The sequence below is a fragment of the Scyliorhinus canicula genome, chromosome 31 (genome assembly GCF_902713615.1).
Source record: "Scyliorhinus canicula chromosome 31, sScyCan1.1, whole genome shotgun sequence".
NCBI classification, from domain to species: Eukaryota; Metazoa; Chordata; class Chondrichthyes; order Carcharhiniformes; family Scyliorhinidae; genus Scyliorhinus; species Scyliorhinus canicula.
Genome location: NC_052176.1, coordinates 820,288 through 846,641, shown reverse-complemented (window position 1 = coordinate 846,641; position 26,354 = coordinate 820,288). Strand labels below are relative to the sequence as shown.

Below are 26,354 nucleotides of genomic sequence, written 5' to 3'. Positions count from 1 at the left end.
TCATTCCCAGCTCACATAAACAATCCATCCACATCAGCCACACAGGCAATCACAATTCCTTGCTGTTGTCCTGCGGTTCGCTCCGGGTCAGGCAGCGCGGGTGGGGGGGCTTCTCCAGCAATCTGCAGCCACAGACGGGGAATAGTGTGGGAGGAGAGGATTATAGGGAACGTTCTGAATGGGCGTCTCACACAGCGACAATCCAGTCACTTATTGTGGACAAAACACCAGCGGCTGAATTCGCATCAAAATATCACCAAGAATGGCCACTCCGGGGGCCCAGCACGGACCCCCCCCCCCCAAATCCAGGGGCCCAGTCCCCCCCCCCCAAAACCCGGGGCCCCGCCCCCCCAATCCCCGGGCCCAGCCCCCCCCCCCCCCAAATCCAGGGGCCCAGCACGGACCCCCCCCCAAAAAACCCAGGGCCCAGCCTCCCCCCAATCCCAGAGTCCAGCCCCCCCCCCCCCCAATCCCAGAGTCCAGCCCCCCACCCCACCCCCAATCCCAGGGCCCAGCCTCCCTCCCCCCCCCCCCCCCCCCCAATCCCAGGGTCTGGGACTGACCCCCCATTCCGGGCTCCGGGATTGACCCTCCTCTCTCCCATTCCTGCTCCGGGATTGATCTCTATCCCATTCCGGGCTCCGGGATTGACCCTCCTCTCTCCCATTCCTGCTCCGGGATTGATCTCTATCCCATTCCGGGTTCCGGGATTGACCCTCCTCTCTCCCATTCCAGGACTTGCCCACCACCCCAAAATGGTTTTAGTAACCGGCTCAGGATGAAGTTGGATTGGCTGCTGGCTGAGTAGTTACTGATCGGGAGGCGGCTGCCTGGCTGGGTTGTAGTGTTACCGATGGGGGGGGGGGGGGGGGGGTTGGGAGGAGGAGGAGGGGCGGGAGGGGGGGGGGGGGGGTAGAAGAGAGGAGGAGATGCCAGGGGTGGTGGGGGGGAGAGGGGGCTGCACACTGGCTGGGTTGTAGTGTTACCAATCGGGGGGAGGGGCTGTCTGGGGAGGGGGCTGCACGCTGGCTGGGTCGTAGTGTTATCGATCGGAGGGGGGGGGGGAAGAGGTGGGAGGGGCTGTCTGGGGAGGGGGCTGCACGCTGGCTGGGTCGTAGTGTTATCGATCGGAGGGGGGGGGGAGAGAGGTGGGAGGGGTTGTCTGGGGAGGGGGCTGCACGCTGGCTGGGTCGTAGTGTTATCGATCGGGGGGTGCTGCACCCCCCCTGTTAACAAAGCACCAAACAGTTAAAACCCTATCTTTGTTTAAAATTAATGCTTTAAAATTAGTGAAGAAAAAAAGTGTAGCAATAAAACTCCGTTCTTGTTGCTGCTGTTCGTAGCTACGATGTTGCTGCTGTTCGTAGCTACGATGTTGCTGCTGTTCGTAGCTACGATGCTTGCGGTCCTAGTTGATCCCAGCTACGATGCTCATGACTTCACTGCTAGTAGATCTGGTGCTCGCATCTTTTGTTGAACGTAGCTGCGACGCTGGTGGGTCCCAGTCTTTGGCGGAGCTCAGTGCGCGGAGGACGACTGCGACTCAAGCTGAATCCCGATGAGCGTGGGGAGGTGCGGAGAGGTGACAGAGGGGAGGATGGGCCGGGGGTTCTGCCCGGGCCCCGGGGGGCAGCGGCAGAGTGGGTCGGATCAGCGGGGGGGGAGGTTGGTTGAGGGGGGGCCGGGACTGGAGGAAGCGGCCCTGCTGCAGGGGAGGGGGCTGGCGGTGGAGGGCAGGAGCCGCCGGCAGTGCCGGCCTGAGCAGCGGGGGAGGCTGGGAGAGGGTGGCTGCGGTCACTGGGGTGGGAGCTGGGGTGGGGGCGGGCAGGGCTGGGGGAGCAGCGGGCACCGGCGTCACCAGGACCTACGGAGAGACAATGGGGGAGGGGGGGTTGGGGGTAAGCAGGGGTTAAAAATACGTCGGCAATGGACACAAAACACATTGCAATGCACAAAATCACACAACGCAGCTTAAAATTCAGATCTTCCTAAAAACTGGCTCCTCAAATGCAACTAATATCCCTACAACGCCCCCTCGTACCTTCCTCCAGCCTCCGCCCCACTACTACCAGCAGGCATCGTATAACTCAATGTACCTCGGCCTCCTCCTCGACTTCCTCCTCGCTGCTGGCTAGTGATTGGTTGGAGCCATTGCCATCGTCCAGTCCAGGCAGAATGCCGGCAGGATTCCCCTGAGCCTCCTGCTCTGCCTCCCACTCCTGCAGGATCTCCTCCAGGTTGAACCGGCGACGGTAACTGACGAAGAAAGTGTTCACCTGGGCCAGCGTCTTGTTGCCGATCACTTCCGCAATGGCCTGGAAATTCCGCCCATATTTACGGATTCCTGAACATAGAAACATTTCGGGATTTTTTTTCCTCTAGGGTGTGGGTGGGGCAATTTCCATCTGCCAACATGCTACCCCCCTCCTCCCCCCAACCAACAGAGAGCGCCCCCCCCCCGAGCCCGGGCTCCACCCCGTCGCCGAGGAAATGGGTATAACTGGTGCCCATGTCCACAGCCCTTAAGCCGGGTTTCACTTCGACCCACTTCCCCTAAAGCCTCTCAACTTAACTTCAGACAACACAACACAGATTCGGTGGAATGGGGAGCGGAGGGTGAAACAGCAACGTCTCCCCTGACAGGTCAACTCAAGCACCATCCAGTACATGAACGGACGCTGCCCAGCAGCCTGACTGAGATTCCTCACTGGAAGGTGTAAGACGTTGTCAATCTAACTGGAGAAGGGTACGGAGCCTGCACGATTCAAGGGGAGGTATGGATACCTTGAACAGCGAGCAGCTGCTCCTCGGATGTCCAGCGGGCGTTCAGCTTCGGTGTGGTCTGCGGAGGTGAAGGAGAGAGGGAGTGTGACAACACAGCGTTCACCGAGAAACAAACCACACTGACACAGGTCAACACTTCAGCGCTGCCATTCCTCAAACATCTCCCACCCTCGCCAGACACCCCAAAACGATGCACAGCCAAGGAAGACCATCTGAAAAGTAGGGGTGCTGAAACGCAGGAAACCAATTTACGCACAGCAAGGCCCCAGAAGCAGATGCGATGGAATAACGGGGTCACCTGTTTTTAGTGATACTGCTTGAGGGTTAAACGTTACCCCCGGGGAGTGACCCCCACCCCCAGCCTCTCGGTCTCTGGAAAACATGAAGCTGGGAGGACACACGGATTGACAGTTACAGTTCATCCAAAAGGATCAGAGTGCAGCCTTCCCCTCAGTACTGACCCTCTGACAGTGCGGCACTCCCTCAGTACTGACCCTCTGACAGTGCGGCTCCCTCAGTACTGACCCTCTGACAGTGCGGCACTCCCTCAGTACTGACCCTCTGACAGTGCGGCACTCCCTCAGTACTGACCCTCTGACAGTGCGGCACTCCCTTAGTACTGACCCTCTGACAGTGCGGCACTCCCTCAGTACTGACCCTCTGACAGTGCGGCACTCCCTCAGTACTGACCCTCTGACAGTGCGGCACTCCCTCAGTACTGACCCTCTGACAGTGCAGCACTCCCTCAGTACTGACCCTCTGACAGTGCGACACTCCCTCAGTACTGACCCTCTGACAGTGCGGCACTCCCTCAGTACTGACCCTCTGACAGTGCGGCACCCCCTCAGTACTGACCCTCTGACAGTGCGGCGCTCCCTCAGTACTGACCCTCTGACAGTGCGGCACTCCCTCAGTACTGACCCTCTGACAGTGCAGCACTCCCTCAGTACTGACCCTCTGACAGTGCGGTACTCCCTCAGTACTGACCCTCTGACAGTGCGGGGCTCCCTCAGTACTGACCCTCTGACAGTGCAACCTTCCCCTCAGTACTGACCCTCTGTCAGTGCAGCCTTCCCCTCAGTACTGACCCTCTGACAGTGCGGCACTCCCTCAGTACTGACCCTCTGACAGTGCAGCACTCCCTCAGTACTGACCCTCTGACAGTGCGGCACTCCCTCAGTACTGACCCTCCGGCAGTGTGGCACTCCCTCTGGACTATACCGCGTGAAATGGCTTCAACCATTTCCAGAATAAATCAGCTAGGTTCAGTTGAGACACACATGTGTGTGTGAAGAGTTAGTGGGTTTGAAGTGCACTGCAATACTGGGGGAGTGCTGGAGAGTTGACAGTCTGAATGAGGCATTAGCCCCAATGCAATTTAGGTATATTGAATATAACTTTATTTGTAAAATCATGAAGGAACATCTGTGATTCTGGGTGACTTTAATCTACATAGAGATTGGGTGACTCAATTAGTCACAGTGCGAGAGAGGAGGAATTTCTGGAGTGTACACGGGATGTTTTTCTGGACCAGTATATTGAGGAACCAACAAGGGAACAGGCCATTCAGGACTGGGTGCTGTGCAATGAGAAAGGATTAGTTGGCAATCTGGTTGTGAGAGATCCCTTGGGGATGAGTGACCATAATATGGTCGAATTCTTCATCAAGGTGGATAGTGAGGTAGTTGATTCTGAGACCAGGGTCCTTAGCCTCAGTAAAGGTAACTATGATGGTGTGAGGCATGAGCTGGCTATGATGGACTGGGAAACATTACTGAAAGGAAGGATAGTGGACAGGCAATAGCAGCGATTCAAGGAACAAATAGGTGAACTTCAAAAATTGTTTATTCCTATTTGGCGCAAGAGTAAAAAGGGAGCTGTGGCCAAACCATGGCTTACAGGGGAAATTAGAGATAGTATTAGATTCAAAGAAGAGGCATAAAAATGAGCAAGAAAAAGCAATAGACCTGAGGATTGGGAACAGTTTAAAATTCAGCAAAGGCAGACCAAGGGATTGATTAAGGAGGGGAAAATACAATACGAGAGTAAACTAGCGGGGAACAGAAAGACTGATTGGAAAAGTTTCTTTAGGTAAAGAGAAAGATTAATAAAAACTAATGTAGGCCCCTTACTGACCCTTCAACTAAGGGGAACAGCTGCTCCCTATCCACCCTGTCCATGCCCCTCATAATCTTGTCCACCTCGATCAGGTCGCCCCTCAGTCTCTGCTCCAGAGAAAGCAACCCAAGCCTATCCATCCTCTCTTCATAACTGAAACGCTCCATCCCAGGGAACATCCTGGTGAATCTCCTCTGCATCCCCTCCAGTACAATCACATCCTTCCTATAATGTGGCGGCCAGAACTGCACACAGTACTCCAGCTGTGGCCTCACCACAGTTCTATACAACTCCAACATGACCTCCCTGCTTTTGTGATCTGTGCCCCATATGCCTTTCTCACCCCCCTATTAACCTGCGCTTCTGCCTTCAGAGATCTATGGTCAAACACGCCAGGGTCCCTTTGTTCCTCGGAACTTCCCAGTGTCGGACCGTTCATTGAATATTTCATTGTCAAATTGCTCCTTCCAAAGTGTAACAGGTGGATTCAAAGCCGGCTGAGCTGCAGGAGACAGAGGGCGATGACAGACGGCTGCTTTAGGGACTGGAAGCCAGTGTCCAGTGGGGTACCACAGGGATCTGTGCTGGGACCCCTATTGTTCAGCATTTATATAAACAACATAGATGACTGTGTGTGGGGATAGGATCAGTAAGTTTGTGGATGACACAAAGATTGGCCGGGTGGGTAACAGTGAGGCTGAGAGTCCAGGGTTACAGGAAGATATGGACGGGATGGGCAAACGCTCAGATAAGTGACAGATGGAATTTAATCTTGCAAAGCGTGAGGTTACACACTTCGGAAGGAACAATTGTTATTAAATTTAGTCCCAATTAATTAATTACGATAAAATAAATACTTATTACATTTTAGCTAAAATTAAGTATATGGTCCCTTGCGCTAGATTTCTCCAATAAATATTGACTAGTAACTGGAGTAATCTCCAACAGGTGAGTTATTAATACTTATTGTTCCGAAGCTCCTCCTCCTCCTGGAGTTGGCAGCAATGCCCCCTGCCGACTAGTTAGATTAACTCCAATTCTCTACGGCCCTTTTTTGCTTGTCCTTGTTACTACTAATTCCCCCAAATTCTTTGGATTCTGGAATGATTTCTACAGATTGGAGGGTAGCGAATGTAACCCCGTTATTCAACAAGGAAGGTAGAGAGAAACTACAGACCAGTGAGCCTAACGTCGGTAGTAGGGAAGTTGCTGGAGTCCATTATCAAGGATTTCCTATCACAGCATTTGGAAAGCAGAGGTGTAATCAGACAAAGTCAGCGGGGATTTACAAAAGGGAAACCATGCTTGACAAATCTACTGGAATTCTTTGAAGATGTAACTATTTACATAGAACAACAGTGCATAAGGAAGCCATTCGGCCCATCGAGTCTGCATCGATCCACTTAATCCCTCACTTCCAACCTATCCCCGGAAGCCAATAATCCCTCCTAATCTTTTTGGAGACTAAGGGCAATTTAGCATGGCCAATCAACCTAACCTGCACGTCTTTGGACTATGGGAGGAAACCGGAGCACCCGGAGGAAACCCACGCACACACGGGGAGGACGTGCAGACTCCGCACAGACAGTGACCCAGCCGGGAATCGAACCTGGGACCCTGGCGCTTTGAAGCAACATTGCTAACCACTTGTGCTACCGTGCTGACCAGGGAGAACTGGTGGATGTGGTTTATTTAGACTTTCAGAAGGCTTTCGACAAGGTCTCACAGAGCAGATTAATATGTAAAGTTAAAGCGTATCGGATTGTGGGTACCGTTGAGATGGATAGAAAGCTGGTTAGCAGACAGGAAGCAAAACATTGGAATAAATGGGTCTTTGTCTGATTGGCAGGCAGTGACTAGTGGGGTACCGCAGGGATTGGTGCTGGGACCCCAACTGTTCACATTATATATTAATGATCTGGACCAGGGAGCAAAGTGTATGATCTCCAGATTTGCAGATGACACAAAGTTGGATGGGAGGGTGAGCTGTGGGGAGGATGTAGAGATGCTTCAGCAGGATTTGGACAGGCTGAGTGAGTGGGTACATGCATGGCAGATGCAGTATAATGTGGATAAATGGGAGGTCATCCACTTCGGGAGCAAAAATAGGGAAGCAGATTATTATTTGAATGGGTGTAAATTGAGAGAGGCGGATACTCAGCGAGACCCTGGAGTCCTTGTCCATCAGTCGCTGAAAGTAAGCGTGCAGGTACAGCCGGCGGTAAAGAAGGCAAATGGGATGTGGGGCTTCATAGCGAGAGGATTTGAGAGGAATAGGGATGTTTTACTGCAATTGTATAGGGCATTGGTGAGGCCACACCTGGAGTATTGTGGGCCGATGACCACATGGGATTAGGGTGATGCTCATGGGGAGGGTTAAACACAACGGGACTGTGTGGGCCAAACCGTCTGCTCCCACCCGGTTCTCCCTCTGTACAAGTTCTGCTCTGCAAATGTAGAGGTCTCGCAATTTGAAGAGAAAAGGAAAATTCTTGCCATGTTGGGACAGCCAATATTCCTCCACTAAACATCAGCCTGTGCTGCACTCGGCTCCAACAGAAACACCAACTGTCTCAATATAAATACAATTATTGGAGGATTCAAGCAACAACGATGGAGCGAGGTTTAGCCACATTGCACCCTTACCTCCGGTGGTCGCAGTTTGTCAATCCCGCCATCCAGTGTCTGTTTTAATGAGCTGTTTATCTGTTTTATCGTCTGCACCTGTGGTAAAGAAGTGATGCAAAAAATTAACATCTCCGGCGATAATTGAGGAACAGATACAACAACTCTATTCTCACCATCTTCCCCATCTCTTCTTCCCAGAAATTCATTTCATTTCCCCATCAAACACTCCCAGGACAGGTACAGCACGGGGTTAGATACAGAGTAAAGCTCCCTCTACACTGTCCCCATCAAACACTCCCAGGACAGGTACAGCACAGGGTTAGATACAGAGTAAAGCTCCCTCTACACTGTCCCCATCAAACACTCCCAGGACAGGTACAGCACGGGGTTAGATACAGAGTAAAGCTCCCTCTACACCAGGGGTGGGCAAACTACGGCCCGCGGGCCGCATGTGGCCCACCAAAGGTCTTTATGCGGCCCACCAAGTCATTAAAAAAAAAAAAAAAAAAAAATTTTTTTAAAAAGATTTTTAAAAAATTTTTTTAATTTGTTTTTAAGGTTAATGGGGGGGGGGGGGGGCTGTTGGGTTACTTACTGGCATAGGGTGGATACGTTGACTTGAGTAGGGTGATCATTGCTCGGCACAACGTCGAGGGCCGAAGGGCTTGTTCTGTGCTGTACTGTTCTATGTTCTATATGAGGCGCCCAGAATCATAACCAGGTGAAGTAATTATTTTACTTAATATACTATGCGGCCCTTTAAAATTGTGAATTTCTGAATGTGGCCCTTGCACGGAAAAGTTTGCCCACCCCTGCTCTACACTGTCCCCATCAAACACTCCCAGGACAGGTTCAGCACGGGGTTAGATACAGAGTAAAGCTCCCTCTACACTGTACCCAACAAACACTCCCAGGACAGGTACAGCACGGGGTTAGATACAGAGTAAAGCTCCCTCTACACTGTCCCCATCAAACACTCCCAGGACAGGTACAGCACGGGGTTAGATACAGAGTAAAGCTCCCTCTACACTGTCCCCATCAAACACTCCCAGGACAGGTACAGCACGGGGTTAGATACAGAGTAAAGCTCCCTCTACACTGTCCCCATCAAACACTCCCAGGACAGATACGGCACGGGGTTAGATACAGAGTAAAGCTCCCTCTACACTGTCCCCATCAAACACTCCCAGGACAGGTACAGCACGGGGTTAGATACAGAGTAAAGCTCCCTCTACACTGTCCCCATCAAACACTCCCAGGACAGGTACAGCACGGGGTTAGATACAGAGTAAAGCTCCCTCTACACTGTCCCCATCAAACACTCCCAGGGCAGGTACAGCACGGGGTTAGATACAGAGTAAAGCTCCCTCTACACTGTCCCCATCAAACACTCCCAGGACAGGTACAGCACGGGGATAGATACAGAGTAAAGCTCCTCTACACTGTCCCCATCAAACACTCCCAGGACAGGTACAGCACAGGGTTAGATACAGAGTAAAGCTCCCTCTACACTGTCCCCATCAAACACTCCCAGGACAGGTACAGCACGGGGTTAGATACAGAGTAAAGCTCCCTCTACACTGTCCCCATCAAACACTCCCAGGACAGGTACAGCACGGGGATAGATACAGAGTAAAGCTCCCTCTACACTGTCCCCATCAAACACTCCCAGGACAGGTACAGCACGGGGTTAGATACAGAGTAAAGCTCTCTCTACACTGTCCCCATCAAACACTCCCAGGACAGGTACAGCACGGGGTTAGATACAGAGTAAAGCTCCCTCTACACTGTCCCCATCAAACACTCCCAGGACAGGTACAGCACGGGGTTAGATACAGAGTAAAGCTCTCTCTACACTGTCCCCATCAAACACTCCCAGGGCAGGTACAGCACGGGGTTAGATACAGAGTAAAGCTCCCTCTACACTGTCCCCATCAAACACTCCCAGGACAGGTACAGCATGGGGTTAGATACAGAGTAAAGCTCCCTCTACACTGTCCCCATCAAACACTCCCAGGACAGGTACAGCACGGGGTTAGATACAGAGTAAAGCTCCCTCTACACTGTCCCCATCAAACACTCCCAGGACAGGTACAGCACGGGGTTAGATACAGAGTAAAGCTCCCTCTACACTGTCCCCATCAAACACTCCCAGGACAGGTACAGCACGGGGTTAGATACAGAGTAAAGCTCCCTCTACACTGTCCCCATCAAACACTCCCAGGGCAGGTACAGCACGGGGTTAGATACAGAGTAAAGCTCCCTCCAATGTAGTTGGCTGTTATTTTCCATTTCCTGTATCTGGCATTATTTGGTTGCACTATTGCCACAGGACAGACTTGGCAATCTCATTGAATATCGGATCCCAAACCAGGAAACTAGGACCCCCGTTCCCCTACCCCCACAACACCCTCCCAACCCCCACCCCGAGCTATGGGCTGTGTCTGACTCCAGAAATGGAAGGTGGGGATTTAAATTGCCGTCCCGGTTAGCGAGTAACTGCCCTCCATCCCACCCCGCATCTCGCCCGTCGCCCTTGCATCACCTGCCGTTTGATGGAGATGAGTTGAGAGTCCAGCTGTCGGAGTGAGATGGTGGCAGCGTTGGGGTTGGCGGAGACTCCTGCCACCTCCTCCTGACTCAGGTACATGTCCTTGGGTGGCCGTCTCTTTGAGCGAGGAGGGTGGTGGCGATACTGAATGCTCTGCGACTCTCTCTTCACTGATATCGATTTGCCGTTTGTGGGTTTCGGTTCCCCGGGACGCTGCGGAAGGGGGAAGCAGAAGCAGAGTTTCAAACTGTTTGTGTTCAGCTTTCCTCCCCTTTGAAAATGCTCCTCCCACAACAAGCATTCTGTGTATGGTTCTCTCTTGCTGTGCTGATGTGGATGTCAAGGCTAGAGGCAGAGCTGATCCACCATCTTCACTGCTGCCACCAAGATTTTCTCTGCAGACATTTCCAAAACCCCTTCAATTGCGTATTTTCTAAACGCTAAGAAGCTATAGGGGCGAAAGAGAAGCAGAGCAATTCTGGGTTGCAAGTAGAGAAATCATTACAAGAAACTGGACAGGTATCAGCATAGAGTCTTAGATGTTTACAGCAGGGAAACAGGCCCTTCGGCCCAGCTTGTCCATGCTGCCCAGTTTTAACCACTCAGCTGTAGTATCTATACCCACATATCCCTCTATACCCACCGAGCCCATGTAACTGTCTAACTGCTTTCTAAAGGACAAAATTGTAGCCGTCTCTCCCACTGCCTCTGGCAGCCCGTTCCAGACACTCACCACCCTCTGTGTGAAGAAATTTCCCCTCTGGTCTCTTTTGTATCTCTCCCCTTAAGCCTCTGCCCCCTAGTTCTAGACTCCTCTACCTTTGGGAAACGATGTTGACTATTTACCTTATCGATGCCCCTCATTATTTTATAGACCTCTATAAGATCACCCCTAAGCCTCCGATGCTCCAGGGAAAAAAGTCCCAGCCTATCCGGCCTCTCCTTATAACTCAGACCATCAAATCCCGGTAGCATCCTCGTAAATCCCTTCTGCACTCTTTCTAGTTTAACAATATCCTTCCTATAATAGGGTGACCAGAACTGAACACAGGATTCCATGTGTGGTCTGACCAATGTCTTGTACAACTTCAACAAGACGTCCCAACTCCTGTATTCAATATTCTGACCAATGAAACCCAGCCTGCTGAATGCCTTCTTCACCACCCTGTCCACCTGCGGCTCCACCTTCAAGGAGCAAATAGAAGCCTGAAGGAACGTCGGCCCTTCCCGTGATGGTGGTGTGACAGCTATTCAGGATCCTGCCATTCACACCTCCTCGAGATGCATCTTTTGTTTCTTTCTATGCCCCATTACCACACTCTTTATCCTAACGCTGTGACAATAATTAACCGTTATCATCCCCCCTTATCACAGACCTTTCCTGGTGTTCTGCTCCCAACCTCCACCCTCTCCAGTTCCTCGGAAGCTACTACATTCCGGAATAAAGGCAAAATGCTGCCGGCGCTGGAAATCTGAAATAAAAACAGAAAATGCTGGAAATACTCAGCAGGTCAGGCACCGCCTCTGGAATGCCAAGGACAGAAGGCTGAAAGCGCCTCAGCGCAAGGGGAGGTCCTGTTCTGCCAGTTTGTGTTGAGAACAAACCTGCTCGGACCTGCTGAGTTCATCCCAGTCCATAGAATCCCCACAGTGCAGAAGGTGGTCATCTGGCCCATCGTGGCTGCAACGACCCTCTGACAGGGCACCCGACCCTGACCCACTCTCCTGCCCTACCCCCGTAACTCCACCCAACCTGCACATCTTTGGACTGTGGGAGGAAACCGGAGCACCCGGAGGAAACCCACGCAGACACGGGGAGAAAGTGCAGACTCCGCACAGACAGTGAGCCAAGCCGGGAATCGAACCCAGCTCCCTGGCACTGTGAGACAGCAGTGTTAACCCGGGTCCCTGGCACTGTGAGACAGCAGTGTTAACCCGGGTCCCGGGCACTGTGAGACAGCAGTGTTAACCCGGGTCCCTGGCACTGTGAGACAGCAGTGTTAACCCGGGTCCCTGGCACTGTGAGACAGCAGTGTTAACCCGGGTCCCTGGCTCTATGAGACAGCAGTGTTAACCCGGGTTCCTGGCACTGTGAGACAGCAGTGTTAACCCGGGCCCCTGGCACTGTGAGACAGCAGTGTTAACCGAGGTCCCTGGCATTGTGAGACAGCAGTGTTAACCCGGGTCCCTGGCATTGGAGACAGCAGTGTTAACCCGGGTCCCTGGCACTGTGAGACAGCAGTGTTAACCCGGGTCCCTGGCACTGTGAGACAGCAGTGTTAACCCGGGTCCCTGGAACTGTGAGACAGCAGTGTTAACCCGGGTCCCTGGCACTGTGAGACAGCAGTGCTAACCCAGGTCTCTGGCCCTGTGAGACAGCAGCATTAACCCGGGTCCCTGGCACTGTGAGGCAGCAGTGTTAACCCGGGTCCCTGGCACTGTGAGACAGCAGTGTTAACCCGGGTCCCTGGCGCTGTGAGGCAGCAGTGTTAACCCGGGTCCCTGGCACTGTGAGACAGCAGTGTTAACCCGGGTCCCTGGCACTGTGAGACAGCAGTGTTATTCCAGCATTCTCTATTACATTTCCCATTCTCCCCAGTTGTGATGAAAGGTCAGTGATCTGAGAAATCTGTTGCCTGACCTGCTGAGTGTTCCCAAAGCGTTCGGCTCTTATTTCAGGTTTATAGCAGTCAGGCTATTTTGCTTTTGTTCAGCCACAAAACACTGCACAGGCCCCACCTGCAGCAACTACATTGAGTTCTGGGCGAGACACTTCAGGAAGGAGATACTCTGCTTGGCGGAGCCGCAGCACAGATTGACCAGAATGGAAACGGGGTAAATTCTGCTGCCAGTTTGTACAGACAACACTTGAATCGTTTTTCTCACAGGTTAAGGGGTGACCTAAATGAGGTGTTTAAAATGATTCAATCGGGAATTAAAGAGAACAATGGGGCAGAAACTTTAAATGGGAGCCAGGGCATCCGGTGGTGATATCGGGAAGCACATCCCCCACAGACGGGGGAGTGGGAATCTGGAATCGAGGGAATGAAGCAAGCGGCAGGAATTGCTTGACAGACTCGAGGAGCTGAATAGCCTCCCCCCTGCCCCTGAGGTAAGACCACACCCCAGGGATAAACAGAACAGCCACAGAGGAGAACGACAGCATGCTGCGCGTGGCACTGGGTTAGGCCGGGGCGAAGAACACAAACCAATACATTAATTCAATGTAACTGGAGACAAATCCTACAGCTGAGTGGTCAGTTAAATAGTCCTTTTGAGAACACTGGATAATCTTTAATAATAATCTTTAGTGTCACAAAAGGCTTACATTAACACTGCAATGAAGTTACTGTGAAAAGCCCCTAGTCGCCACATTCCGGCGCCTGTTCGGGTCACAGAGGGAGAATTCAGAACGTCCAATTCACCCAACAGCACGTCTTTCGGGACTTGTGGGAGGAAACCGGAGCACCCGGAGGAAACCCACGCAGACACGAGGAGAACGTGCAGACTCCGCACAGACAGTGACCCAGCGGGGAATCGAACCCGGGTCCCGGGCGCTGTGATGCAACAGTGCTAACCACCGTCCTACCGTGCCTCCCCTTAAAATCTCAACACAAAGGGTACAGCGGGCCAATGCGCAAAGAACAAACTGACCTCTCTCTTGACATCAGGCTCGTAATCGCTGTCATCTGCAATCTGCACGGTCACTTCCTCTGTCTCATCATTACTGCAAAGTGGAAGAAATAAAAACGAAAGGGGTGAAAATACAGGGGATAAATCTGGGCTGGAGGTACATCCAAATCCTGCCTGGCTCCCAGAAACACGGCACTCCAGCCGTTCTTAGTCTGAGATTCATAACAAAGCCTCACGTCCCGCCCCCAAAAGCATAATTTATTTGTCGTCAGGAAAGGATGGGTCAGCTACAGGGGCGACGGGACCTCTGCCTCAAACTCCACCCTCAGAAGCACATCAGGTTTACATTCACTACTGAGAACATCTATAATTCTGAATTCACCAAATGATCAAGAGATACTTTTCTCATGGCAGAGAGAACAGCAGTACACCTGCTGTGTCTGGCTTCAGCTCCAACATTGAACATGAAACTAAAACACACCCTGCAGCAAACAGCCTAAAACAAAAGTAAAAAGCGGACAGACAGCCCAGCTCCACCCACTCTCTGACATCACTGATAAACACCCATTTCTTAAAGGTACTCTCACATGACAAGAGACAGACAGAGAGAGACATAGACGTAGAACTTACAGTGCAGGAGAGAGAGACTCAGAGAGTGAGAGACAGAGGGAGAGAGAGAGTGAGACAGAGAGAGAGAGACAAAGAGAGAGAGACAGAAAGACAGAGACATAGAATTTACACTGCAGAAGAGAGAGAGACAGACAGAGAGACACAGAGAGGGAGAGAGGGAGAGAGACAGAGAGAGGGAGAGAGAGAGAGAGACACAGAGAGAGAGAGACAGAGAGAGAGACAGAGAGAGAGAGAGACAGAGAGAGAGAGAGACAGGGAGAGAGAGAGAGAGAGAGAGAGAGAGAGAGAGAGAGAGAGAGCGGAAACAATTGACAGACCTGTCCTCCCGCTCTTTCTTGTGTATCAGCTTCCGAGCCTGCCGGTCCATCACGCTGGTTCGAGTCCGCGTCTTCTTCCAGGAGTAATAATATTTCACCAGGGTGGAAATTAGCTTGTCTGGTAACTGTGAGAAAGGAAGAGTATCACTGACACATGGCAATACACACCAGAAACACGAAACAGCCAGCAGACTCTGCCAGAGTCATCAGTCCTGCTTTCTCCATGTCCCGCCCACTCTGAACAAAAATACTGCCCTTTCTGCAGCACCTCCCAGCGCTTCAAAGTGCTTCACAGACAATGAATGAAGGACTATTTTATGATATAGTCACTGTGGGGGAAACATGGAGCCAATTTGCACACAGCAGAGTGGTAATGATCCTATCACGTTTCAGCTGCTTTGGAGAGTTAAGTGGTTCAGCATCAGCCATCTCACCAATCACGATATCCCGCTGCTCCATCTATTGGACGCCCTTTTCTGCAACGAGAGTCATTCGACTCTCGGGGCTGGTTTAGCACAGGGCTAAATCACTGGCTTTGAAAGCAGACCAAGGCAGGCCAGCAGCACGGTTCAATTCCCGTTACAGCCTCCCCGAACAGGCTTCGGAATGTGGCGACTAGGGGCTTTTCACAGTAACTTCATTTGAAGCCTACTTGTGACAATAAGCGATTTTCATTTCATTTCAATTCAAATCCACAACACCTCTCCTGTGAGGCGTGGGAAACGGGTTTCTGTTCGGTGCGACCCATCCCTCACTAGCCCACACCCGCTCGTATCATTTCCCATTTCGCACCCCGACCCACAGCCCGTCAGAGCAGGAAAATGTGAACTGGCTGTGCTACAGAATGCGGCATCGACCGTGCCCAGTTCTTACCATTTGCTGGATGCGCTGGAAGCTCTTCCCATGGAAGCTGAAAGCCTGTTCAAACAATACTTTGTCCTCGACTGTCCATTCATCCGGGAAAGGTGTGAAGTTGGCCAGGTCAGCGAGGGACTTGTCAACGTCATGTTTGTGCCACAGAAGCATTCCTAATGCCTGGAGCGGCAGAGAGAGAGAGTTCAGCAGATATCGCCACAGGCACTCAGCACACCATATTCTATATATAAACCATCCCGAACCCCTCGATTAGATTCCAGTCTGTAACTCAATCCCGGGTATCTGTTATTCTATATATAAACCACCCAGAACCCCCCGATTAGATTCCAGTCTGTAACTCACTTCCGGGTACCTATTATTCTATATATAAACCACCCCGAACCCCTCGATTAGATTCCAGTCTGTAACTCACTCCCGGATATGTGTTATTCTATATATAAACCCCCCCTGAATCCCTTGATTAGATTCCAGTCTGTAACCTACTCCCGGGTATCTGTTATTCTATATATAAACCACGCCGAACCTCTCGATTAATTTCCAGTCTGTAACTCACTTCCGGATACCTATTATTCTATATATAAACCACCCTAAACCCCAAGATTAGATTCCACTCTGTAACTCACTCCTGGGTATCTGTTATTCTATATATAAACCACCCTAAACCCCTCGATTAGATTCTAGTCTATAACTCACTCCCGGGTATCTGTTATTCTATATATAAACCACCCAGAACCCCTCGATTAGATTCCAGTCTGTAACTCACTCCCGGGTATCTGTTATTCTATATATAAACCACCCCGAACCCTTCGATTAGATTCCAGTCTGTAACTCACTCCCAGGTATCTGTTATTCTATATATAAACCACCCCGAACCCCTCGATTGGATTCTAGTCTGTAACTCACTCCTGGCTGTTATTCTATATATAAACCACCCCGAATCCCTTGATTAGATTCCACTCTGTAACTCACTCCCGGGTATCTGTTATTCTATACATAATCCACCCTGAACCCCTCGATTAGATTCCAGTCTGTAACTCACTCCCAGGTCTCTGTTATTCTATATATAAACCACGCCGAACCTCTCGATTAATTTCCAGTCTGTAACTCACTTCCGGATACCTATTATTCTATATATAAACCACCCTAAACCCCAAGATTAGATTCCACTCTGTAACTCACTCCTGGGTATCTGTTATTCAATATATAAACCACCCTAAACCCCTCGATTAGATTCTAGTCTATAACTCACTCCCGGGTATCTGTTATTCTATATATAAACCACCCAGAACCCCTCGATTAGATTCCAGTCTGTAACTCACTCCCGGGTATCTGTTATTCTATATATAAACCACCCCGAACCCCTCGATTGGATTCTAGTCTGTAACTCACTCCTGGCTGTTATTCTATATATAAACCACCCCGAATCCCTTGATTAGATTCCACTCTGTAACTCACTCCCGGGTATCTGTTATTCTATATATAAACCACCCCGAACTCCTCGATTAGATTCCAGTCTGTAACTCACTCCCGGGTATCTATTGTTCTATATATAAACCACCCCAAACCCCTCGATTAGATTCCAGTCTGTAAGTCACTCCCGGATATGTGTTATTCTATATATAAACCCCCCTGAATCCCTCGATTAGATTCCAGTCTGTAACCTACTCCCGGGTATCTGTTATTCTACATATAAACTACGCCGAACCTCTCGATTAGATTCCAGTCTGTAACTCATTCCCGGGTACCTATTATTCTATATATAAACCACCCTAAACCCCTCGATTAGATTCCAGTCTGTAACTCACTCCCGGGTATCTGTTATTCTACATATAAACCACCCAGAACCCCTCGATTGGATTCTAGTCTGTAACTCACTCCCGGGTATCTGTTATTCTATATATAAACCACCCCGAACCCCTCGATTGGATTCTAGTCTGTAACTCACTCCTGGCTGTTATTCTATATATAAACCACCCCGAATCCCTTGATTAGATTCCACTCTGTAACTCACTCCCGGGTATCTGTTATTCTATATATAAACCACCCTGAACCCCTCGATTAGATTCCAGTCTGTAACTCACTCCCAGGTCTCTGTTATTCTATATATAAACCACGCCGAACCTCTCGATTAATTTCCAGTCTGTAACTCACTTCCGGATACCTATTATTCTATATATAAACCACCCTAAACCCCAAGATTAGATTCCACTCTGTAACTCACTCCTGGGTATCTGTTATTCTATATATAAACCACCCTAAACCCCTCGATTAGATTCTAGTCTATAACTCACTCCCGGGTATCTGTTATTCTATATATAAACCACCCAGAACCCCTCGATTAGATTCCAGTCTGTAAATCACTCCCGGGTATCTGTTATTCTATATATAAACCACCCCGAACCCCTCGATTGGATTCTAGTCTGTAACTCACTCCTGGCTGTTATTCTATATATAAACCACCCCGAATCCCTTGATTAGATTCCACTCTGTAACTCACTCCCGGGTATCTGTTATTCTATATATAAACCACCCCGAACTCCTCGATTAGATTCCAGTCTGTAACTCACTCCCGGGTATCTATTGTTCTATATATAAACCACCCCAAACCCCTCGATTAGATTCCAGTCTGTAAGTCACTCCCGGATATGTGTTATTCTATATATAAACCCCCCTGAATCCCTCGATTAGATTCCAGTCTGTAACCTACTCCCGGGTATCTGTTATTCTACATATAAACTACGCCGAACCTCTCGATTAGATTCCAGTCTGTAACTCACTCCCGGGTACCTATTATTCTATATATAAACCACCCTAAACCCCTCGATTAGATTCCAGTCTGTAACTCACTCCCGGGTATCTGTTATTCTATATATAAACCACCCAGAACCCCTCGATTGGATTCTAGTCTGTAACTCACTCCCGGGTATCTGTTATTCTATATATAAACCACCCCGAACCCCTCGATTGGATTCTAGTCTAACTCACTCCCGGGTATCTGTTATTTTATATATAAACCACCTAGAACCTCTCGATTAGATTCCAGTCTGTAACTCACTCCCGGGTATCTGTTATTCTATATATAAACCACCCTAAACCCCTCGATTAGATTCCAGTCTGTAACTCACTCCCAGGTATCTGTTATTCTATATTTAAACCACCCCAAACCCCTCGATTGGATTCCAGCCTGTAACTCACTCCTGGGTATCTGTTATTCTATATATAAACCTCCCTGAACCCCTCGATTAGATTCCAGTCTGTAACTCACTCCCGGGTATCTGTTATTCTATATATAAAGCACCCCAAACCCCTCGATTAGATTCCAGTCTGTAACTCACTCCCGGGTATCTGTTATTCTATATATAAACCACCCCGAACCCCTCGATTAGATTCCAGTCTGTAACTCACTCCCGGGTATCTGTTATTCTATATATAAACCACCTCGATATCGTGTCAGCCTGTATTTCCCTCCTGGAAACCATCAAAACGTCCACATACCTGTTCGATGTTGTACCCATGCTTCTCCTTGGCCATAGCGATATATTCATCAACTGAAAGAGAAATGCAGGGTTGGAAAATGCATCAAATTGTGAATGTTCCATAATAACAAGACAATATCAAGAGAGAGGAAACACTCCACTCAAATTATTCAGTCCTTGGAGAGGGATCACCTTGTGGGAACCATCCAGGGATACGGCGAATAAGAGTCAGGATCTTGACACACCGAGACTGACCCACCCACTAGCCTCTGCTTTCTGTGCCCGTCGCCTCTGTCATTTGTCCATATACTGCCTCTCTTGCCAACTAGTCCCTTTACATCCCCCCTCCCCCTCTCCCCAATCGCCCCTCCCTGTCAGCCCCTCCCCCTCTCCCGTCAGCCCCACCCCCTCTCCCCGATCACCCCCCTCCCCCTCTCCCCAATCGCCCCTCCCCGTCTGCCCCTCCCCCACCCCCGATCACCCCTCCCTCCTCTTGACCCCCCTCCCCGATCAGCCCCCCCTCACACCAATCGACCCCTCTGATCGGCCCCTCCCTCTCTCACCAATCGGCCCCTCGCTCTCTCACCAATCGGCCCCTCCCCCTCTCACCAATCGGCCCCTCCCCCTCTCACCAATCGGCCCCTCCCCCTCTCACCAATCGGCCCCTCCCCCTCTCACCAATCGGCCCCTCCCCCTCTCACCAATCGGCCCCTCCCCCTCTCACCAATCGGCCCCTCCCCCTCTCACCAATCGGCCCCCCCCCCTCTCACCAATCGGCCCCTCCCCCTCTCACCAATCGGCCCCTCCCCCGCTCACCAATCGGCCCCTCCCCCTCTCACCAATCGGCCCCTCCCCCTCTCACCAATCGGCCCCTCCCCCTCTCACCAATCGGGCCCCTCCCCCTCTCACCAATCGGCCCCTCCCCCTCTCACCAATCGGCCCCTCACCCCAATCGGCCCCTCCCCCTCTCTCCGATCGGCCCCTCCCCCTCTCTCCAATCGGCTCCTCCCCCTCACCCCAATCAGCCCCTCTCCCCGATCGGACTCCCACTCCCCCCTCTCTCCGGTCAGACCCCCCCCCTCCCCTCCTTCACTCATCGGCCAACAGTGGGATCTCCCCGACAATAATCCACCAGGGATCTCCCCGACAATAATCCACCAGGGATCTCCCCGACAGTAACCCACCAGGGATCTCCCCGACAGTAACCCACCAGGGATCTCCCAGACAATAATCCACCAGGGATCTCCCCGACAATAATCCACCAGGGATCTCCCCGACAGTAACCCACCAGGGATCTCCCCGACAATAATCCACCAGGGATCTCCCAGACAATAATCCACCAGGGATCTCCCCGACAATAACCCACCAGGGATCCCCGACAATAACCCACCAGGGACCTCCCAGACAGTAACCCACCAGGGATCTCCCAGACAGTAACCCACCAGGGATCTCCCCGACAGTAACCCACCAGGGATCTCCCCGACAGTAACCCACCAGGGATCTCCCCGACAGTAACCCACCAGGGATCTCCCCGACAGTAACCCACCAGGGATCTCCCAGACAGTAACCCTCCAGGGATCTCCCAGACAGTAACCCACCAGGGATCTCCCCGACAGTAACCCACCAGGGATCTCCCCGACAGTAACCCACCAGGGATCTCCCAGACAGTAACCCACCAGGGATCTCCCCGACAGTAACCCACCAGGGATCTCCCCGACAGTAACCCACCAGGGATCTCCCCGACAGTAACCCACCAGGGATCTCCCAGACAGTAACCCACCAGGGATCCCCGACAGTAACCCACCAGGGATCTCCCCGACAGTAACCCACCAGGGATCTCCCCGACAGTAACCCACCAGGGATCTCCCAGAAAGTAACCCTCCAGGGATCTCCCCGACAGTAACCCACCAGGGATCTCCCAGACAGTAACCCACCAGGGATCTCCCCGACAGTAACCCACCAGGGATCTCCCCGACAGTAACCCACCAGGGATCTCCCCGACAGTAACCCACCAGGGATCTCCCCGACAGTAACCCACCAGGGATCCCCGACAGTAACCCACCAGGGATCCCCGACAGTAACCCACCAGGGATCCCCGACAGTAACCCACCAGGGATCTCCCCGACAGTAACCCACCAGGGATCCCCGACAGTAACCCACCAGGGATCTCCCCGACAGTAACCCACCAGGGATCTCCCCGACAGTAACCCACCAGGGATCTCCCAGACAGTAACCCACCAGGGATCCCCGACAGTAACCCACCAGGGATCCCCGACAGTAACCCACCAGGGATCCCCGACAGTAATCCACCAGGGATCTCCCCGACAGTAATCCACCAGGGATCTCCCAGACAGTAACCAACCAGGGATCTCCCCGACAGTAATCCACCAGGGATCTCCCCGACAGTAATCCACCAGGGATCTCCCAGACAGTAATCCACCAGGGATCTCCCCGACAGTAATCCACCAGGGATCTCCCATACAGTAATCCACCAGGGATCTCCCCGACAGTAATCCACCAGGGATCTCCCCGACAGTAACCCACCAGGGATCTCCCAGACAATAATCCACCAGGGACCTCCCCGACAGTAACCCACCAGGGATCTCCCAGACAGTAACCCACCAGGGATCTCCCCGACAGTAACCCACCAGGGATCCCCGACAGTAACCCACCAGGGATCTCCCCGACAGTAACCCACCAGGGATCTCCCCGACAGTAACCCACCAGGGATCCCCGACAGTAACCCACCAGGGATCTCCCAGACAGTAACCCACCAGGGATCCAGTAACCCACCAGGGATCTCCCCGACAGTAACCCACCAGGGATCTCCCCGACAGTAACCCACCAGGGATCTCCTCGACAGTAACCCACCAGGGATCCCCGACAGTAACCCACCAGGGATCTCCCCGACAGTAACCCACCAGGGATCTCCCCGACAGTAACCCACCAGGGATCTCCCCGACAGTAACCCACCAGGGATCCCCGACAGTAACCCACCAGGGATCTCCCAGACAGTAACCCACCAGGGATCCAGTAACCCACCAGGGATCTCCCCGACAGTAACCCACCAGGGATCTCCCCGACAGTAACCCACCAGGGATCTCCTCGACAGTAACCCACCAGGGATCCCCCCGACAGTAACCCACCAGGGATCTCCCCGACAGTAACCCACCAGGGATCTCCCAGACAGTAACCCACCAGGGATCCCCGACAGTAACCCACCAGGGATCTCCCCGACAGTAATCCACCAGGGATCTCCCCGACAGTAACCCACCAGGGATCTCCCCGACAGTAACCCACCAGGGATCCCCGACAGTAACCCACCAGGGATCTCCCCGACAGTAACCCACCAGGGATCTCCCCGACAGTAACCCACCAGGGATCTCCCCGACAGTAACCCACCAGGGATCTCCCAGACAGTAACCCACCAGGGATCTCCCCGACAGTAACCCACCAGGGATCCCCGACAGTAACCCACCAGGGATCTCCCCGACAGTAACCCACCAGGGATCTCCCAGACAGTAACCCACCAGGGATCCCCCAGACAGTAACCCACCAGGGATCTCCCAGACAGTAACCCTCCAGGGATCCCCGACAGTAACCCACCAGGGATCTCCCCGACAGTAACCCACCAGGGATCCCCGACAGTAACCCACCAGGGATCCCTGACAGTAACCCACCAGGGATCTCCCCGACAGTAACCCTCCAGGGATCTCCCCGACAGTAACCCACCAGGGATCTCCCAGACAGTAACCCACCAGGGATCTCCCAGACAGTAACCCACCAGGGATCTCCCAGACAGTAACCCACCAGGGATCCCCGACAGTAACCCACCAGGGATCTCCCAGACAGTAACCCACCAGGGATCTCCCCGACAGTAACCCACCAGGGATCTCCCCGACAGTAACCCGCCAGGGATCTCCCCGACAGTAACCCACCAGGGATCTCCCAGACAATAATCCACCAGGGATCTCCCCGACAGTAACCCACCAGGGATCTCCCAGACAGTAACCCACCAGGGATCTCCCAGACAGTAACCCACCAGGGATCTCCCCGACAGTAACCCACCAGGGATCTCCCAGACAGTAACCCACCAGGGATCTCCCCGACAGTAACCCACCAGGGATCTCCCAGACAGTAACCCACCAGGGATCTCCCAGACAGTAACCCACCAGGGATCCAGTAACCCACCAGGGATCTCCCAGACAATAATCCACCAGGGATCTCCGAGACTCATTCAGCTCAGAAAAGCTGCATTTTCAATATTCAAACGGAGACTTTCACCAGCAACACTTACGTTTTGCATCTGAAATGCTGTGGTTGGGGGACCATACCAACATGCCCTTTGTATCCTTCTCACTGAAACGGGCAGAACTGTCTAAAACAAAACACAAACAACAGTGTGGTTGTGAATCTGAACAGTCCTGATAACAGGGACCTGATTTCGACATGGCCTGACGTGCCGGGGAGAGCAGGGAAAGCTGTCAGCCGCTCAGGGAGAGGGATCTGATTTCCACATGGCCTGACGCTCCGGGGGGAGCTGGGAAAGCTGTCAGCCGCTCAGGGAATCCTGATTTCCACATGGCCTGACGCTCCGGGGGGAGCTGGGAAAGCTGTCAGCCGCTCAGGGAGAGGGATCTGATTTCCACATAGCCTGACGCTCCGGGGGGAGGAGGGAAAGCTGTCAGCCGCTCAGGGAGAGGGATCTGATTTCCACATGGCCTGACGCTCCGGGGGGAGCTGGGAAAGCTGTCAGCCGCTCAGGGAGAGGGATCTGATTTCCACATGGCCTGACGCTCCGGGGAGAGGAGGGAAAGCTGTCAGCCGCTCAGGGAATCCTGATTTCCACATGGCCTGACGCTCCGGGGGGAGCTGGGAAAGCTGTCAGCCGCTCAGGGAATCCTGATTTCCACATGGCCTGACGCTCCGGGGGGAGCTGGGAAAGCTGTCAGCCGCTCAGGGAATCCTGATTTCCACATGGCCTGACGCTCCAGGGAGAGCAGGGAAAGCTGTCAGCCGCTCAGGGAGAGGGAATCCTGATTTCCACATGGCCTGACGCTCCGGGGAGAGGAGGGAAAGCTGTCAGCCGCTCAGGGAGAGGGACCTGATTTCCACATGGCCTGACGCTCCGGGGGGAGCTGGGAAAGCTGTCAGCCGCTCAGGGATTCCTGATTTCCACATAGCCTGACGCTCCGGGGGGAGCTGGGAAAGCTGTCAGCCGCTCAGGGAATCCTGATTTCCACATGGCCTGACGCTCCGGGGGGAGCTGGGAAAGCTGTCAGCCGCTCAGGGAGAGGGACCTGATTTCCACATGGCCTGACGCTCCAGGGAGAGCAGGGAAAGCTGTCAGCCGCTCACCCACACCGTTACTCCCACCTCGAGGATTCGGCATTCTCCAGCTTCCCGCCTCACTTTATTTATCTTTCTGCGACTTCAGGCTAATGAGATTGTTGAGAGAATTGTCTCGTTTCCCTTTTGCATGGGGTCGGTTTTCAAAATACCCTTTTCAGGGATTCCCAGACAAGGCAAGGTGCCTCACTAATCCAGATACAATCAAACAAAGCTTTGTGTAAGTGTGACATTCTCCTCACCCCTGCATTGATCAGGTAAAGACCTTTTTTTTTAAATTTGCCTGATTAATACATTTTTAAAATTGTCCGTTAGCTATTTTTCCTACCTGCCCAGATACAAACGTGGGGAGTCAGATCTCTGCCACACTCGTCGCAGTTCACTGCCTGTGGTCAGCTCCACATTGCAGCACCTGCTTCGGAGGACTCAAGAAATCAGGGTTAAAGGTTAAAGGGTTAAAGCCAGGATTCTTGGAAGTGTGGAGGAACAGAAGAATCTTGGGGTCCACGTACATAGATCCCTCAAAGTAGCCACCCAGGTTGATAGGGTTGTTAGGAAGGCGTATGGTGTGTTGGCTTTCATTAACAGGGGGATTGAGTTTAAGAGCTGCGAGGTTTTGCTGCAGCTTTATAAAACTCTAGTTAGACCACACTTAGAATATTGTGTCCAGTTCTGGTCACCTCATTATAGGAAGGATGTGGATGCTTTGGAGAGGGTACAGAGGAGATTTACCAGGATGCTGCCTGGACTGGAGGGCATGTCTTATGAAGAAATGTTGAGGGAGCCAGAGCTTTTCTCACTGGAGCGAAGAAGGCAGAGACGTGACTTGAGAGAGGTGTACAAGGTGATGAGAGGCATGGATAGAGCGGAAATGGCTGTCACGCGGGGACATAATTTTAAGGTGATTGGAGGAAGGTATAGGGGAGATGTCAGAGGTAGGTTCTTTACACAGAGAGTGGTGGGTGTGTGGAATGCACTGCCAGCAGAGGTGGTGGAGTCAGAGTCATTAGGGACATTTGAGTGACTCTTAGACAGGCACATGGACGGCAGTAAATTGAAGGGGTGTAGGTTAGGTTGATCTTAGAATCAGGATAAATGGTCGGCACAACATAGTGGGCCGAAGGGCCTGTACTGTACTGTACTGTTCTATGTTCTAACACAACAGGCCTCACACACACAGACCTCAAGACCAACACAATTAATCTTTAATCTTTATTAGTGTCACAAGTCGGCTTACATTAACGCTGCAATGAAGTTACTGTGAAAATCCCCTAGTCGCCACATTCCGGCGCCTGTTCAGGTACACAGAGGGAGAATTCAGAATGTCTTTCGGGACTTGTGGGAGGAAACCGGAGGAAACCCACGTAGACACGGGGAGAACGTGCAGACTCCGCGCAGACAGTGACCCAAGCCGGGAATCAAACCCGGACCCATGGCGCTATGAAGCAGCAGTGCTAACCACTGTGCTACCTTATGTCCACCTTATAAAATGGGAATCCTACCTGGATGGCACTCTGGAACAACAGCTTGGTAATCGGATCCAACCCGGATCATACTGTCTGAAAGAGAGAAAAAACGCATTGCACAATGAATAGAATAGTTAACAATAAACGATATGAGGAAAGGTTCGAGGGGTGGAGGGGCAAGGGGCCAGACTGTGGGAGATGTGGTGGATGCTGATAGAAATGCAGCTTCCTCACCATGCAGGCTGTGCTGATCCCGTTTTTTCCACTCGATGGAAACAACAGACATGGTTCCGTGTGAGCGCTCCTCATCACTGCTTTCCTCCTCAGAGTGACGTGGGTGCTGGCTCCCGTTGTTGCTCCCGTTGTTAATGCTCTTCATTCTGGTTCCACGGGACAGAATTCCTGTCGGTCCCGACTTCTCCATCATCACCGGCATCGCTGTGGGAGCTGAGGAGAAAACAAATGAAAGAATAAAAAAAAAGGTGATTCTGGAATATTTCTTGCCATTGCATAGCAGGGGGGGGCG

At 52.1% G+C, this 26,354-nt stretch overlaps 1 protein-coding gene across 1 annotated transcript; it reads right to left on the bottom strand.

Annotated features, from left to right (window-relative positions):
• Positions 1 to 1,261: 1,261 nt before the first annotated feature.
• LOC119958948 (REST corepressor 3-like) lies at positions 1,262 to 26,277 on the bottom strand. Its single transcript, XM_038787472.1, is given in 13 exon segments — positions 1,262 to 1,617; positions 1,619 to 1,864; positions 2,097 to 2,344; positions 2,785 to 2,842; positions 7,549 to 7,626; positions 10,076 to 10,294; positions 13,736 to 13,808; positions 14,662 to 14,786; positions 15,535 to 15,696; positions 19,033 to 19,085; positions 23,311 to 23,391; positions 25,865 to 25,921; positions 26,063 to 26,277. Coding segments are annotated over 13 exon segments (1,701 nt in total). The 5' UTR covers positions 26,265 to 26,277; the 3' UTR covers positions 1,262 to 1,518.
• Positions 26,278 to 26,354: the final 77 nt, after the last annotated feature.